This window comes from Rhinoderma darwinii, chromosome 12, assembly GCF_050947455.1.
Source record: "Rhinoderma darwinii isolate aRhiDar2 chromosome 12, aRhiDar2.hap1, whole genome shotgun sequence".
In the NCBI taxonomy this organism is placed as follows: domain Eukaryota; kingdom Metazoa; phylum Chordata; class Amphibia; order Anura; family Rhinodermatidae; genus Rhinoderma; species Rhinoderma darwinii.
In genome coordinates this window covers 2,800,760-2,817,745 of record NC_134698.1, presented here as the reverse complement: position 1 = coordinate 2,817,745, position 16,986 = coordinate 2,800,760, and the positions used below count along the sequence as shown (strand labels likewise).

The window sequence follows — 16,986 nt, the reverse complement described above, 5'->3', positions numbered from 1 at the left end:
GGTATGTGTGTCTGTGTGTGTGTGTGCATGTGTCTGTATGTATGTGTGTACGTATGTGTGTGTATAAGGGTGTTTGTTTGTGTATATGTATGTATGTATGTATGTATGTATGTATGTATGGCTTTGTGTGTGTGTGTGTGTGTGTGTGTGTCTGTGTGTAAGGCTTTGTGTATGTGTGTGTATCTAAGGGTGTATGGAATTGTGCGTGTTTCAGTCTGCATTTGTATGTGCCAGTGAGTATGTATGTAAGTCTGTGTCTATCTGTCAGTATATACCGCTGCGTGATGTGTTAGTGTATGGACGGATTCACACACAGCAGATTTTGTTGCAGAAATTTCAGCGACATAAAATCAGTTCTATTCATCTGAATCAAACTTGCAAAAATTCACGCACCTGACGCAGAAACAACCACATTCAGATAAATGGAACTGATATTCTATCGCAGAAATTGTGTTTGTGTCTGTGAAAATATATTAGGCTGTACGTGTATTTGCGCAAGTATATATATATATGTGTGTGTGTGTTTCTGTGAGTATGGCCACTTTTAGATGGCCCTAAAACGGGCAGATTTTAGCAATATCAGATATGATACGGATGTTAAAATGAGTTCACAATAGGGTAAGTGACTTTTTAAACATTAGTATATTGCCTACAATATTCCACCTTAAGAAAATAAACACTTTCCTAAAAACATCCGTGAAATAGTTAACCAGAAGTCGCTTCCTCATGTGACAGCGTTTCCAGGGTGTGATAATCTCTTTTCTATTTTCACTTTCAGGAGTAACAGGAAGGGACGGCACGGTAAGGTAAGACACTTTGCCTGAAATTATTTTATTTTAGTTAAAATAACTGAAATAATTCAAATACCATCGGACATTTCCCATAAAAAACGCGAATGCACAGTCACCTGACTACCCCAACATAGGAAGCAGCAATCCCGGCAGGACTATTGTTTCTTCAGTGGAGGAGGAGAGGACTGCTGGGAGAAGACATGGCTAAGAAGAAATAGGGACATTTCTGAGAGGATCTGGCTACTAATTGGGGCTTTCCTGGGTGGACTGGAGTCCTGATTGGGACATTTCTGATCCAAATCATTCCTGGAAGGATCGGGATCCTGATTGGGACTTTCCTTTGGGGATTGGGGCACTGATAGGAAAATTCCTAAGAGGATCGTGATCCTGATTGGGACATTTTTGGTAGGATCGGGATCCTAAATGGATCATTCCTGGAAGGATTAGGATCCTGTTTGGGACATTCCTTTGAGGATTGGGGTCCTGATTGGATCATTCCTGGTAGGATTGAGATCCTGTTTGGGACATTCCTTTGAGGATTGGGGTCCTGATTGGATCATTCCTGGTAGGATTGAGATCCTGATTGGGACTTTCCTTTGGGGATTGGGGCACTGATAGGAAAATGCCTAAGAGGATCGTGATCCTGATTGGGACATTTTTGGTAGGATCGGGATCCTAAATGGATCATTCCTGGAAGGATTAGGATCCTGTTTGGGACATTCCTTTGAGGATTGGGGTCCTGATTGGATCATTCCTGGTAGGATTGAGATCCTGATTGGGACATTTATAAGAGGATTGAGGAATTTGAGGCCCTTATTAGATTATTCCTGGTAGGATCGGGATCCTGATTGAATCATTTCTGGGAGGATTGGGATCCTGATTGAGACATTACTGGGAGGATTAGGGCCCTGATTGGATCATTCCTTGTAGGATTGGGATCCTGATTGGGAAATTCCTGGGAATATGGGGTCTTGATTGGATCATTCCTGGTAGGATTGGGGTGCTGATTGGGAAATTCATGAGAGGATTTTGGTCCTGACTGGAACATTTTTGGTAAGATTGGGGTCCTGAACGGAACATTCCTGGGAAGATTGGGGTTCTAATTGGAACATTCCTGGGCATTGTTCAATAACGTACAAAGTGGACAGGGGGCCCCATATCAAATGTAAAAATTAGGCCCCTTTCAGGAGCTGCTTGACACCATCACTAAACACCTACAATAGCAAGTCCTGGTGCCCGAATCCCATTTTCATGGCTCAAGTACATATTCCATTTCCATGTTCGCTAACATTGCAGCACAAGTGGATGTGTTCTTACCACCCATTAAAACGGAAACATGACCAACCTAGAATGAACCCCCTACCTCGAGGGGACCCATAGGATTGGCATGGTCTAACTCTATGGTTAGTATTCCCCTGGTGTATAGGGACATTCCTAGGTGATTGAGATCCTGATTGGTACTATCCTGTGTAGATTGGAGTCCTCATTGGGATTGTGTTTAATATAATCAGTTAGTTGGCCAAGTAGAAACTTGTTGGGCTTGAACTAATTTTGAGTCTTTCCACAGCATCCACCCTATAACAATGAATTCAATAAAAAAAGTTACGGAAAAAAAAAGTCTCAATTATATCAATTAGTCCTAAACCAGCATACAGGCTTAACTTACCCCTAAACCCTAAAAACTGCCAACCACCTCACATATAGAGACATGACATCTGCCTACCACTTGTTTCTCAGCAAATACTTCTAGATTCCCCAAAAAAGTGGTGGAAAGAACAAATTCATCACATCCGACTAGAAATAATCTATAATGCTTGAGGTCCAATATATCATTAAGTATTAACTCTTACATGGGTTGTTCACTTTAGAAATCCCCTTTTCATATACCCTAGTACAGGGGTGGGCAAACTTTTTGACTCACGGGCCACAATGGGTTCTAAAATTTGACAGAGGGGCCGGGCCAGGAGCATTTGGAGGGAGTGTTTGGGCCGGATATACTAAAGCATTAAATGTAGTGTGTGCAAACCTCATAGCACAGTAAGAACACTACAACCCAATTTATTAACTGTCTTTCAAATGTGAAAAATAGCCCTTATCAGTTAATAAATTTGTCTCAAGGAATATGCAAGATATGGCATTTACATACTATTTCGCAGATACTGGGAGGAGGAAATGTAAATAGATTAAAATAACATACGCACTGTGATTTATCAAGATTGCGTCTGTTTTTAATAAGTTTCAATCGAAGGTGCAAAGTTAAAGAAATCAACATTTATTGAAAAATGGAATCACTTTCAACATTCAAAACATATTATTACACAACGAAATACTCAAGCTCAATAATATCTACTTGTGTTAAACTCTGCAAAATCATGGATGGATTGTCCTGACCGCGCGCTCTACAAACTCGCCACGGACACCCTCGCCTTCACGCGCAAACAGTACACGTGTATCGTTGCCAAGCACACAGACATAGGCTGTATTAAATATCCTACCTGCAGCTGAAAATTTAAATTAAGAGCGATGTGCGGCGTGTTAATTAGTGAAATAAAGAGAAATACGCGCCACATTAACAACGGTCAATGTGTTTTGAGTGCGCCATCTATTGGGAAAACGTGGGCATTGCAGGGAAAGGGGAAAAAAAAGGAGGTTTTTACTATAATTTGGACAAGTTCGGCGGGCCGGATTAAAAAGCCTAACGGGCCGTATGTGGCCCGCGGGCCGTAGTTTGCCCATGTCTGCCCTAGTAGGTTACTATAGGGGGTCCTCTGTTCAGGATCCTGATCTCTTGAGAGCGATTACAAAGAGTGTCTCCTGCTCTGGAGGACCTGTCTTATCCTGCATTACACAGACATCCCATTGATATGAATGTAATGCTTAATATCTCCTGTGGTGGCGCTGCAGGAAATTTTAACACTTACTGACAGGTTTTCCCACAAAATTACAGCTGATTGCTTGGGGGTTCTAGCAGGGAGACACTTTGTGATCATATTATTTTCAAGAGACCCTTCTAATAAGTAGGGATTGTCCAAAGCAGAGAAGCCACTTAACAAATGTAATATATTTTATTGACCAGGTGACCCCTTTTATTATGATCCTTCTCTTGTTGTATTCAATCTACAAATAAGTAAGAGGAAAGTCAACTATTGGGTATTACTGTATACTATGAGACCATTAACATCTACCATTTTGTTTAGACAGGCATTTTGGATTGAAGTTTAAAGATATCTTTAAGCTGAAGAGAACCTAAGCCATGGAGAAAAAATGTTCAAGAGTCGTCAATGATGGTCAGTAAAGTCTCCCTGCTAACATCAGTATTAAAGGTTGAAGATACACTATGACTATGCTCGCCATGAGCGTCTGGCAGTAGCATACCAATCAGGCTGATCGCACGGGGATTGCTACAGGATCAGTGCACGAAAAAAATTTATGTAATTAAAGTGGCAAAATAAAAAAAAATAATCTGGTCCTCAAGGGGTTAATTAATGCTCCATTAAAAGGGATTTTTCCAGGGTTAGAAAAACGTGCCTGCTTTCTTTAAAAAAACAGCACCAAACCTGTCCACAGGGGCAGCTCAGACTCGATCACTTCAATATACCTGAGCTGCAGTACCAGATACAACCCATGGACAGGTGTGGCGCTGTTTCTGGAATAAAGCAGCTATGTCTTTCTAATCCTGTACAAACCTTTTCATTTCCTAGTGACCACTAATGAGTATGATGTAAAACATGGCTTGTTTTTCACTTTGATCTTGTCTTCTACTTACCACTTCGGTTTTGGGCTGGAGGAACTATGGTTGCCATCATAGAGAGTATGTAAAAAATGAGAACAGTCATTGTCTCTTTGTAATTTTCCCATCCAGATGACATTCAGCAATTTCGCCAGCAACTGTCTCAATATGAAATGTGCAACATGAGGATTCTGTATGAATACTTCCGAAATGAACTGGAATACATAGTGGAGATTTTGGACACCCAGAACCTCCTGAGCAAGTTGATGTCTCGAAACGTCCGTATAGGACAGGTGAGACCAAAGTGTTTCATACAGTAAAATGAGTTGTTAAAATTTTCAAAAACATTAAATTGATCTGCGGTATATGAGGGTCTTATTTTCCTGACCTGAATCCAACCCATTACTACTCTACAATTCCCGAAAACTAAATCAACCGTTTCTTTGGCCTTATAGACATTAATATATTAATGACTAATTAATACAATGAAACCTCTAGTAGACGACCACCCAAAATTGCATTAAAAAATGGTCTTCTAGATGGGTTGTCCTCTCCGGGAAGATGGCCAGTATACATGGGATATGATGGAGCTAAATATAAGTCTAGATATAGAGGTGGACTTCTCCAAAAGGTCGTATTATGAGAGATTTCACTGCATATGTCTCATCAGCCAGAGCTACATAAAGTGCATGGCATGTAGACAACATGGTCATCTGGTACCAACAAGATCTGTTTAACATGATCTGGCTCTACACAGATAATTCATCCCTAAAGCCCACCTGGAGATCTTTTTGGGTGGCCTGTGTTTGGTGGCATGTAACAGAGACAGATCCGGCTTCAATAAGTAGAACCAGTGTTGGATCAAGGATGATGAAGCAAAAACTTGGTGGGCAACCCCCCCCCCCCCGCGTAACTGAGAGGTGAAGGACTGGAGTGATGGAGGAGTCTTGGGCAATTGCCCCTTTTCCATTTCCTATGTCCCCTGTATATGATTCACAAGACATTAGGATGTTGTCAAATTATAATGCTTATAATTCTATTATTCATTTTTCAGGATTACCTTTTAATGGAGAAACAATTAGGAGCCTCAGGATTTTCTAAATGTCTAATACAAGATATTATGGATTTGGGACGAGACGCTGTGCTGGCATTGTGGGAAAGCCTCTTCATCCTACAGAATGATTACCAACATCCTAATCTGATTGGAGTATTGGCTGAATTTAGACAAGCAGGTAACAGTGATGTGGGGATTATTCTTGATATGGTCAACTGTGTACACTTCTGCCCTAATTGCTTCTACCCCTAGAGGGCACTATTGATTATTGCCATATACAAGGGATATAAGCTAGAACACATCTCCAACAGAGTAATATCGGAAAAGTAAGTACCATGCACAGTAGTCAGACCTCGGGTAAATAACCCAATCAACCTTAAATGTTGTAATACATGTGACCATCAAATTATACTACTTGTTGGGAAAGGTCTACAGCCAAGCAACTTTTAATTTTTTTCCAAGACGTACTAATGTTGGACACCCTATAATCAATATCATTAGGATAGCTCTTCAGTACAGTAAAATTCCTTAAAGGGTATTTTGCCTAATCATTGTTTTTATTGCTTCCATAAATCTAAAATAATTATTACAAAATTAAGCCACTAATCCAATAATTTCCATTTAAGAATATCCTACGGTTTTGTGTCTATAGCTCCTATGCAGATCTATGCGTTTCCATGGTGACAGACTACAAGAGAACCTGTCTGTAGTCGGAGCCTTAGGAAGAAGGGAGCAGATGGTAGGAAGCATGATAGCAGGATTCGCCAACAAAAGCTATGGTTGTAGTCCGTGACCATGGACACATGGATCTGCATAGTAGCTGTATACATAATAGTAGGTGACTATTTTCAAATTTGCTACATTTTTCATTTTAGATGCATTGGAGCAATAGAAAAAAAAACATTGTTTGAGAAATCAGACCTTTTAGGTCTGAAACTCTCTGGGAAAGATATGTCTGGGTAGTTTATTTTGGATTTTTTCTCTTATTTTCCATTTCTCATTGAGCTGGTAACACTCCTGTGCCTGAAATTATGTATTTGAGCCCTAATAATGCTTGAACACTGGGTATTTATGGATTCCGGTTAAGATTGGGACTTAAATGGTGTCAGATAACTGGTTACCCGTAATGTCTTCTTTATTGTAGGGACTACATTAGTGTCACTGATCAATCTGGATGAGGAAGGACACCAGTTACATCAACTAAATGGTAAATGATAAAGACAATGTGATTCAGTAGAGGCAATTCATCTTTTGATATAACTTAAAGAGTAAATAAGGAGATATAGAAAAGTAGAAAAAGTCTGATATTCCCATTACCACTTCAGATTTTCAAGCTTAGGTTTACTTTGCAGGTGAAAATCCTCCCCAATTGGACACCCCTGTCCCACCAAAAATCTGTTCTAATTTAGTCTGCAACCTATGGCACTCAAGCTGTGGTGATACTACAACTCCCAGCATGCCCTGACAGCACTCCAGAAGAACCATATGCCCAAATAGGATATATGGAAATGGCTTGTGAAGATGAGACTAACCCTTTACATTTTAGAGTTGTGATCAATCAGTGCAGGGGAGACATTATCCTTGTCTTTCCTGACTGCATTAATAGATTGCTATCAATATAGTTCCTTTGCAAGACAGCAAACCACAGCTTGCATTAGACTCCATTTCACGGGTATCTCTTCCTCTATGGAGGAAGACGGGATTCTTCTGAATTGAGCCATGTGGGTAATCCAACCTCTAACCCTTCCTGAAAAGGGAACCAGACTTTGATTCCTTCTCTTTTGGGCTACAACCGATGCAATGGGATGCTATCTAACACGTGTTTATAGTCTGTGCTATGTACTTTTATTATATGAAGGGTGCTATTTGTGCTTGTTTATCTCGATTTATCTCAATTTGGGCCAAACGGGGTATTTTATACATCAATTTTATTCTTGAACCATTTGTTTTATAGAAACCCATGAGTGTCATAAAAAACATCTACTGGAAATGACCAAAAATTTAGAGGAACACAATGCTCCAAAACTTGTGCAAGCAAGACGAAGCTGCAGCATTTCTTCTTGCTACTTGGATCTAATTGTGGTCTCTACTCAGCAGTTCAGGAATCGTTCTCAACATGAGTTGACAGAAACTGGGGGGAGACATGAGCATTATTTGAAGCAAGAACATAGCACTTTGGAACGCATCTCACCCAACAGGTTGTTTCGCTGGTGTTACCAATCTGATTGTATACCACATGCAGTCATGGTGACTGGCGTGCCAGGAGTTGGGAAGACCACGCTAATGCAAAAGTTTGTCTATGACTGGGTGACTGGGAAACATTATCAAAGATTTTCTTTCATTTTCTTCTTTAAATTCCGAGAACTGAATAGATATGGTAAGGTAAGTTTGGATGAGATGATCCTTGGACAATATAATCATCTAAAGGGTCAACTTAATAGCATCTTACTAGATCCAGAAAAACTGCTCTTCATCTTTGATGGCCTCGATGAAAGCATTCACAACATTGATTTTGGTTCAGGAAATATATGCTGTAACACCAAGGAGCAGGTCAGCCTTGATGTAATTGTGGTTAGCTTGGCCCGACAATGTCTTCTCAAAGGGTCTTCCATACTGTTAACAAGTCGGCCAACCAAACTTGCATCTGTTGACATTGGTATTTTCCAAAGGGTTTCTGAGATCATGGGATTCTTCCCTAAAGAAAGAGAGATGTACTTTGAACAATTTTTCAATGACCAAATATTGTCCGTCAAGGCTTTTCAATATGTGAGGGAGAATGACATATTGTACACCTTCTGTTACATCCCGTCCTACTGCTGGATCATCTGTAAAGTGTTATCCATGTGTTTCAATGCCGAACCAAAAAATGATGACCAAGACATTTTATTTCTACCAAAAACAGTGACGCAACTATTTGTGATTTATGTGGCCAACATTCTCCTCAACCATTGCTCAGATACAGAATGTCCCACCAAGCTCTTTAATTCCATCGGGAAGATGGCACAACATGGAGTCATGAATCACATTCTTACTTTTGATGTTAAAGATTTGGATACTTTTCATGTTGACGCTACATCAAAATTACTATCCAGTTTTGTAATAGAGACCACTCAGAATAATATCACGACTTTTTCCTTCCTACATCTCACCATTCAGGAGTTCTTCTCAGCTTTACTTCACTACTTGAACTATTCTGAGATGGACATGCAGTCATCACTTCATAGAGCCAGATCATTTGAAGATGGACGTGGTGAAATGTTCATCCGATTTCTCTGTGGCCTCTCTGATGGTACTACTACATATCTTCTGAAGCCTTACCTAAGCGGTATAACTTCCGCTTCCGAGCAGGTCATAAATTGGCTTAGCCAGGAAATTGCACAAACATGGAGGTCAGGAACAGATCCCCGTGAGAAAATGAATATATTAACATATCTCTTTGAGTCCCGCAATAAAGATCTTGTTTATAGTACGATAGGGCCTCATGGACAGCTGGACTTTTCAGAATTCCACCTTACGCCTGTGGACTGCACCATCTTGGCTTTTATCCTTGAATCCTGCAAAGAAACTGATTACCTTAATCTTGATAGATGTTTCATTCAATGTATAGGGCTGGAGAGACTAAGTGGGATTCTGCACACCGTTAAAGAGCTCAGGTAGGAAGTAAAATTGATTCTGCTAAAGTTTCTAAAATCACTTTGCGCTGACATTTAATGTGAATCTCTCAAGTTATCCTTTCGACAATTATGCACAACCAAGAAAATCACAATAATAATAATAATGAGTGGAGGTCAATCTAACAATTGCATGAAATGTACTCAGGTCATTCTCATGCTGTAGTGGAGGTCAATCTCACCATTGTATGGAATTTACTCAGGTCCCTCTCATGCTGTAGTCACCATTGCATGAAATTTACTCAGGTCATTCTCATGCTGTAGTGGAGGTCAATCTCACCACTGCATGGAATTTACTCAGGTCATTCTCATGCTGTAGTCAGGAACTATGTGAGAATATCATGCTGCTCATCCAGAACAGGGGTTTTCCAAATTCCCATGCCTTGATTGAATGGGGTGTATTCCAATGACCAATTCAGACACTTAGAGTGTTTTCAACTACCTGATGTACATTCCCAAGTAACATAGCACATGAATGTATGCACAATAAATGTGTCCTTTACTTTTCTACTAAATTTACAGCATGCTGCATTTTGTATATAGTTATTTTTACCAACTTTTGTTGATTTTCTATTGTGTTGGTTTAGGCTTTCGAACAATGACCTGAAAGACAGCGATGTGCAGCTAATTTACAGGGTCCTAAGTCCCAACACCTGCAGGGTAGAAAAACTGAGGTAAGTACTTGAATTCTCCAAGTATTTACTGATTATTCCGAAAGACTAGACCTAAACCTTAATTCTCCAAGCATTTACTGATTATTCCGAAAGACTAGATCTAAACCTTAATTCTCCAAGTATTTACCGATTATTCTGAAAGACTAGACCTATTCTACATATCCAACCAGTCTACTGTCCTATTCTCTGGAGAAGCCACAGATAGTAACATGGATTATCTAGATAAATAAAATGCAACTTCTATGTTTTTTCCACAGTTTGAGGATTAATTCCTTAACATGCACATCATGTTCTGAATTGGCATGTACGTTAAGTGTGAACCAGAGTCTGAGAGACCTAGATCTGTCCGGGAACAATCTGGCCGGTCCAGATTTCCATGACTTGATGACAACTCTCTCCAGGCCAACCTGCAGCATATCCCATTTATCGTGAGTAGTCATATTAAATCTTTATGTTCTATTATGTTGTTATACCCTCTTCTTAGCTGCTTTTAGTTTCTGGGAAAGATTAAAGAAACCACTAGAATCACATACACACTCATATATACATACATAAAAAGATAGTCCTGGTGGTCCAAGATGATAAAGGTGTCATTTTCCATGGTCTAGAGTGACGAAGAGGAAAATAGAAGCATCCTTGGTGGTCTTTGGTGGTAAAGGATTTAACCGCTTCCTGCATCTTAAAAGGTGTTATATGGGGACCAATTTTTTTTTAGCAGTGTAGTCAATGCAGTATGTGAGTACACACGCTAATATACATTCTGGTCCCCCATCGCGGAGATTGAGATTTTAATAGTGCTGCTGGAGGCTAGAAGTCTAGTTGCACAGCCTTCCTTGATGACGATACGACTCTTCGTCATGTGACTGGCCCGGCTGTACTCTATGTAATAGCTGTACTACTCACATGACGAAGAGTCGTGTCATCAAGGAAGATTGTGCAACTGGACTTCCGGTTCCCCAGCCAGCACTATAAAAAAATAAAAATCGAAGAAAATCTCAGAATCAGAGCGACGGGGGATCGGAATGTATATTAGCGAGTGTACTCACATACTGCAGTGAATACACTGCTAATCATTTTCAGTCCCCACATGAACCCTTTAACATAATCAGGTAGTTGAGAAACCATGTCAAGGCGATCGCGCGGGCACAAAACCGGCTGGACAAAAACAGCTGCACTCCCACTGTAACTTGTGCGATTGCAAAAAACTCCGATCCGCGCCGTCAACCCTCTCAGTGCCATGATCAAATTTGATCCTTCTACTGTCCAAGGGAGAATCCTCCTTGTAGCCATGATCGCCCAACCCGGTGACATAATTGCCATAGCTGGCATGACTATTGAGACAGCCCGGGACCAAATAAATGTCCTCATGGCTGTCTCTTATAAAATCCTGTTAAACCATGCCAGTGGTATGCCCCAACAGATACCTTTGCATAATTCTTTGCACAGGCACAACATACAGTACTGACATACATAGTATACCAAATATATTGTAATTAAAAAAATGATGTTAAATGAAATTCCCTTTATTGGGTCAAAAATAATTAAGTTAAAAATAAGTATTGTAAAAAAAATAAAAAACGACAATTTTGAAAAATATAATGCCCATATATTTGGCATACCATAACAACACGTAATATAAATATAAACACTTATTTTAGGTCAACGATGAACAACGTAAAATAAAAAAAATTAACAACATGGTTGAATGGAGCTTTTCTCTCTTGTCCCGCGAAAATAAAATTTATAAAAATGAAACACTAACATGTAGAAAATACCAGTTGCTTGCAAAAAAAAACAAGACCCCATATTGCTACGTTGATGTAAAAATAACAAGGCCAACAACGGCTTAGTCCTTAATGGGTTAAGGGAAACATCAGAGATAGTCTGTGGAAGTCAATGGTTTAACACTAACATCCCTTGTAGTCCGTGGTAGAGAGGGGGTTAATAGAAATGTAATGGGAGGAAAAAAACGAAAGGAAGTCAGACCACTTTAAAGGGGTTGTCCGGGCATGGGACGGTTTTTCATACTGATGACCTATCCACAAGCTAGAAAAAAATGGAAATGGTAGACAGCACTTAGAACTGAGAGCTGTCAACCGTTTCCATTTTTTCTATACTATTGGGGAGGCTGGGACCATGCCCTTGTTTGGCGTGTACCACTATTCTACCAGGTAAAATAAGAAGCGCTGTTCCCATCTCGGCTTCTACTATCCACAAGATAGGTCTTCAGTATATGCTCGGTGGGAGTACGACACGCAGGACCCCGCACCGATCAGCTGTTTTGGCTACCTCCGGGCATTGGATGTTATGCATGGGCCGGTGTCGGTAGCAGATGGCTGTGTCGGAAGCCGTATCCTGTGTATAGGTCATCAGTATGAAAAATTTCCCCCTGTCCGGACAACCCCTTTAAGTAAGAGCTTCTATTAGATGTTCTATAAAAAATACTGCACATTAGCGGGTGCGGGCTAAACAGTGCCCGAAATCCTCATTTGGAGATCTGATTAATGCATACTTGTTTCTCAGCCTGATTGCCCGAGAGACCCCAGATGTTTCTATCCCAACTTCTTAAGGCCTGGGCTACTACTAGACTTTTTGTAGTCGCTACTGATTGATTTTAACGATTGACAGTTGCAGAACACATGAGCACATTGAGTTGCATACAATCTTGTGGACTGCAGCTGTCACTCAATAGTTAAAATCAATCAGCAGCGCCACAAAAAGTCTAGGTGTAGCGCTGGCCTAAGACACTCAACACATTTATTGCATGCTTCAAATTGGCATCCTAAACAAATATTTTAGGTACAGTTCCTGAACCCACTGATAATTTCCTCTAGAGGATCTAACAGATACTATACTATAGATTCCCTTTAACGAACATATCCCTGGAGTCCTAGGTTAGTGAAGGTAATGCTTCTTTTTGAACACCCTTTAACTTTTTGTTTGCCACAGTCTCCAGCAGATAAAAATGACGGATGAACATGCCCCACTTCTGATCCCACTGAGCCAAAACCAAAACCTCGCACATCTAGATCTGAGCCGTAATTTCCTTTCTGATGACAGTGCTGAACATATCCAAGATCTTATATTAAGTTTTCCAAACCTGAAAGAGATTAGGTAAGTCCAGCCAAGGGAACCCCTCTGCAGCCCTGACTCCTAGAAAGAACCTCGTTTCTTAGATTTCAGAGACGGTGCTTAATTCATCTGGCCCCTGACTGCCACTTTGGAGGCCAATGAGTGGATCCAATTGCAATGATCGGTTCAGTTATCATAGGGCATTGTATAGATGCCTAACTCTAAGTATAGACTGCCCTGGTGTCAGATTTGCTTAAAGGGCTCTCCACTGATGGGTTATTGGCGGGGTTGAGTCAGTATAGTAATTAAGATAATATAAATTTTACTCACCACGGCTCTCTGAATCCTTTACCTGATGGCAAGGAGACCTCCAAGGATCTCTGATGTCCCCATGTGGATAACTATGAATTCTATTTATGCCCTTGGCTGTCATGATTGATTTTTTATTGAGCTAGTGGTATTCCACCAACTGCATTGCCCTTATCTGTATCGGGGGCCAGCAAGCTCTTTGCCCCTCAAATGCCGCTACTTTCTGGGCAGGCCAAAAATGTTGTGGTCCAGCGCCACCCTCTTCTCGACCTGGTCACCAGGTCTGGCCATAACAGTGAAAAATAGGGCCCTGACCCAGGCATGGACAGTGCGGTATCCAGTACTCCCGGCATAATTTGGAGATTTGTCCTAAACTTTTTATTTGGCATCTTCTTATTTATTATGGGAATAACAATTCGGTTTCCTTTGTTGCAGGATTGAGTTAAATGAATTTACCAAGGAAAAAGAAGGATTTTTAAAACAACTGGAAGCACTTAAGCCAGGTTTAACTATCGTTGTTTGAGATTGTACAATAAGAAGGAGCCTAATAATGTGAATTTTGGTACCGAAGGACATTTTTCCACCTTTAGAAAAACATGGCTGCTTTTTTACAAAAATAGTGCCGCACCTGTCCACAGATTGTGACTGATATTGCAGCTAAACAACATTGACTTCAATGGAGCTGAGCTGCAATACCAGATATGACCAAGGACAGGTGTGGCCCTGTTTTTGGAAGAAAGCAGCCATGTTTCATGTTTCAAATTTAAGTGCATAAAAAAACTCTCACATGAATTGTTATGGTCTGTGATCACCAAGTAAAATTTTTTTATAAGGGGTTTTCCAGCCTCTAACAGAAAGCCCCGACGCAATTCTATGTGATTGATGATGTGCCGTCAGTATCGGACTGGAGCTTCTTGGGCCCAATAGAGTAAATTATCCTGAGGGTCTAATCATTCGTCTATACAGAACATGTGCACGTCCGCTAAATTTCATCAAAAACGTTGTAGTCGTCATTGCAGATACAAGACATATCATCAATAAGATTTAATAGGTTATTTATAAAACATCCCATAAGAAATAGACCCTAGGGGCAAGTGATCAAAGCCCTCTATGAATGGTATTGTCTTCTGCTGAGAATCCTATAGGCCTTAGGGGCGAATGGAGGATCCCCTGGTGGGCCAGTCCGACCCTGTGTGCCAAATATACGGGCGCCACTACTACAGACGATTAGCTGCCACTGCCAAGTGTCCATGAACTCAACTTTGCTGTTGAAACAAAGATAAGTCCATCCTCTATATTCAGACATATCTTAATAGCGTTGAACTTTTAGGAGATAAGTCCAGTTAACCTAACAATCAGGGGGCACCCCACACACCCTCTGATGGGTATGTGAGTCTACCATGTCAGGTGTTCTCAGATAGAGAGGGACGGATCCTGGGTTACATCTCCCAGCCTATAAATGGGACTCAAACGGGTTACCTGGTGGAAGGTAAAAATGTAATGTCATCCTGTTTGGTGCCACTCAGGGGTCAAGAGGTTACCGAAGGAGAATTCTGGAAGTACACCGCGGTGTGAAGGCTGTTCATTTGGCATCCTCTGGTTATCCACATAACAAAGTAGGAAAGTTCTTTTTGTAAAACTAATTTGAGGATTTTCAAAATATGATAAGAATATGTATTTTTAATTTAAAAATAAAACTTTACAATTTAGTAAAAAAGTTGTCATGAGTTATTTTGTCCTTTGACACTGAACAAGGTAAATGTGTGCGTGGAACGAATGTGACTGATCTGTTTTTTATTTCTTTACTTTGATGACGTTTTTTGTGTTGAGAGAGACATCAAATTTACTGAGAATATTTAAAACTTATAGAATGAAAGTCAATAAAAACGATAGATATATTCTTTTATATAGGGGGCAATATTATAGTAGTTATATTCTTGTATATGGGGGGCAGTATTATAGTAGTTATATTCTTGTATATAGGGGGCAGTATTATAGTAGTTATATTCTTGTATGTAGGAGCAGTATTATAGTAGTTATATTCTTGTATATAGGGGCAGTATTATAGTAGTTATATTCTTGTATATAGGAGCAGTATTATAGTAGTTATATTCTTGTATATAGGAGGCAGTATTATAGTAGTTATATTCTTGTATATAGCGGGAGTATTATAGTAGTTATATTCTTGTATATAGGGGGCAGTATTATAGTAGTTATATTCTTGTATATAGGGGGCAGTATTATAGTAGTTATATTCTTGTATATAGGAGCAGTATTATAGTAGTTATATCCTTGTATATAGGAGCAGTATTATAGTAGTTATATTCTTGTATATAGGAGCAGTATTATAGTAGTTATATTCTTGTATATAGAGGGCAGTATTATAGTAGTAATATTCTTGTATATAGGGGCAGTATTATAGTAGTAATATTCTTGTATATAGGGGCAGTATTATAGTAGTATATTCTTGTATATAGGGGGCAGTATTATAGTAGTTATATTCTTGTATATAGGGGGCAGTATTATAGTAGTTATATCCTTGTATATAGAGGCAGTATTATAGTAGTTATATTCTTGTATATAGGAGCAGTATTATAGTAGTTATATTCTTGTATATAGGGGGCAGTATTATAGTAGCTATATTCTTGTATATAGGGGCAGTATTATAGTAGTTATATTCTTGTATATAGGAGCGGTAATATAGTAGTTATATTCTTGTATATAGGGAGCAGTATTATCGTAGTTATATTCTTGTATATAGGAGCAGTATTATAGTAGTTATATTCTTGTATATAGGGGGCAGTATTATAGTAGTTATATTCTTGTATATAGGGGCAGTATTATAGTAGTTATATTATTGTATATAGGGGGCAATATTATAGTAGTTATATTCTTGTATATGGGGGCAGTATTATAGTAGTTATATTCTTGTATATAGGGGGCAGTATTATAGTAGTTATATTCTTGTATATAGGGGCAGTATTATAGTAGTTATATTCTTGTATATAGGGGGCAGTATTATAGCAGTTATATTCTTGTATATAGGGGCAGTATTATAGTAGTTATATTCTTGTATATAGGGGCAGTATTATAGTAATTATATTCTTGTATATAGGGAGCAGTATTATAATAGTTATATTCTTGTATATAGGAGTAGTATTATAGTAGTTATATTCTTGTATATAGAGGGCAGTATTATAGTAGTTATATTCTTGTATATAGGAGCAGTATTATAGTAGTTATATTCTTGTATATAGAGGGCAGTATTATAGTAGTTATATTCTTGTATATAGAAGCAGTATTATAGTAGTTATATTCTTGTATATAGGGGCAGTATTATAGTAGTTATATTCTTGTATATAGGAGCAGTATTATAGTAGTTATATTCTTGTATATAGAGGGCAGTATTATAGTAGTTATATTCTTGTATATAGGAGCAGTATTATAGTAGTTATAGTCTTGTATATAGGAGCAGTATTATAGTAGTTATATTCTTGTATATAGGGGCAGTATTATAGTAGTTATATTCTTGTATATAGGGGGCAGTATTATAGTAGTTATATTCTTGTATATAGGGGCAGTATTATAGTAATTTTCTTGTATATAGGAGCAGTATTATAGTAGTTATATTCTTGTATATAGGGGCAGTATTATAGTAATTTTCTTGTATATAGGAGGCAGTAAT

General features: G+C 39.1%; 1 protein-coding gene across 2 annotated transcripts; it reads left to right on the top strand.

Moving 5' to 3' along the window:
* Positions 1 to 742: 742 nt before the first annotated feature.
* On the top strand, positions 743 to 15,160 carry LOC142664711 (NACHT, LRR and PYD domains-containing protein 3-like). 2 transcript variants are annotated; one of them, XM_075843983.1, is made up of 10 exons: positions 743 to 801; positions 3,993 to 4,078; positions 4,654 to 4,814; positions 5,576 to 5,753; positions 6,720 to 6,782; positions 7,530 to 9,228; positions 9,834 to 9,920; positions 10,178 to 10,348; positions 12,870 to 13,034; positions 13,737 to 15,160. In XM_075843983.1, the coding sequence occupies exons 2-10, from the start codon at positions 4,045 to 4,047 to the stop codon at positions 13,822 to 13,824; spliced, it is 2,646 nt and encodes an 881-aa protein (XP_075700098.1). In that variant the 5' UTR covers positions 743 to 801; positions 3,993 to 4,044; the 3' UTR covers positions 13,825 to 15,160. The 2 variants fall into 2 exon arrangements, with proteins under 2 accessions (XP_075700098.1, XP_075700097.1); XM_075843982.1 differs by having other exon boundaries at positions 755 to 801; positions 3,989 to 4,078.
* Positions 15,161 to 16,986: the final 1,826 nt, after the last annotated feature.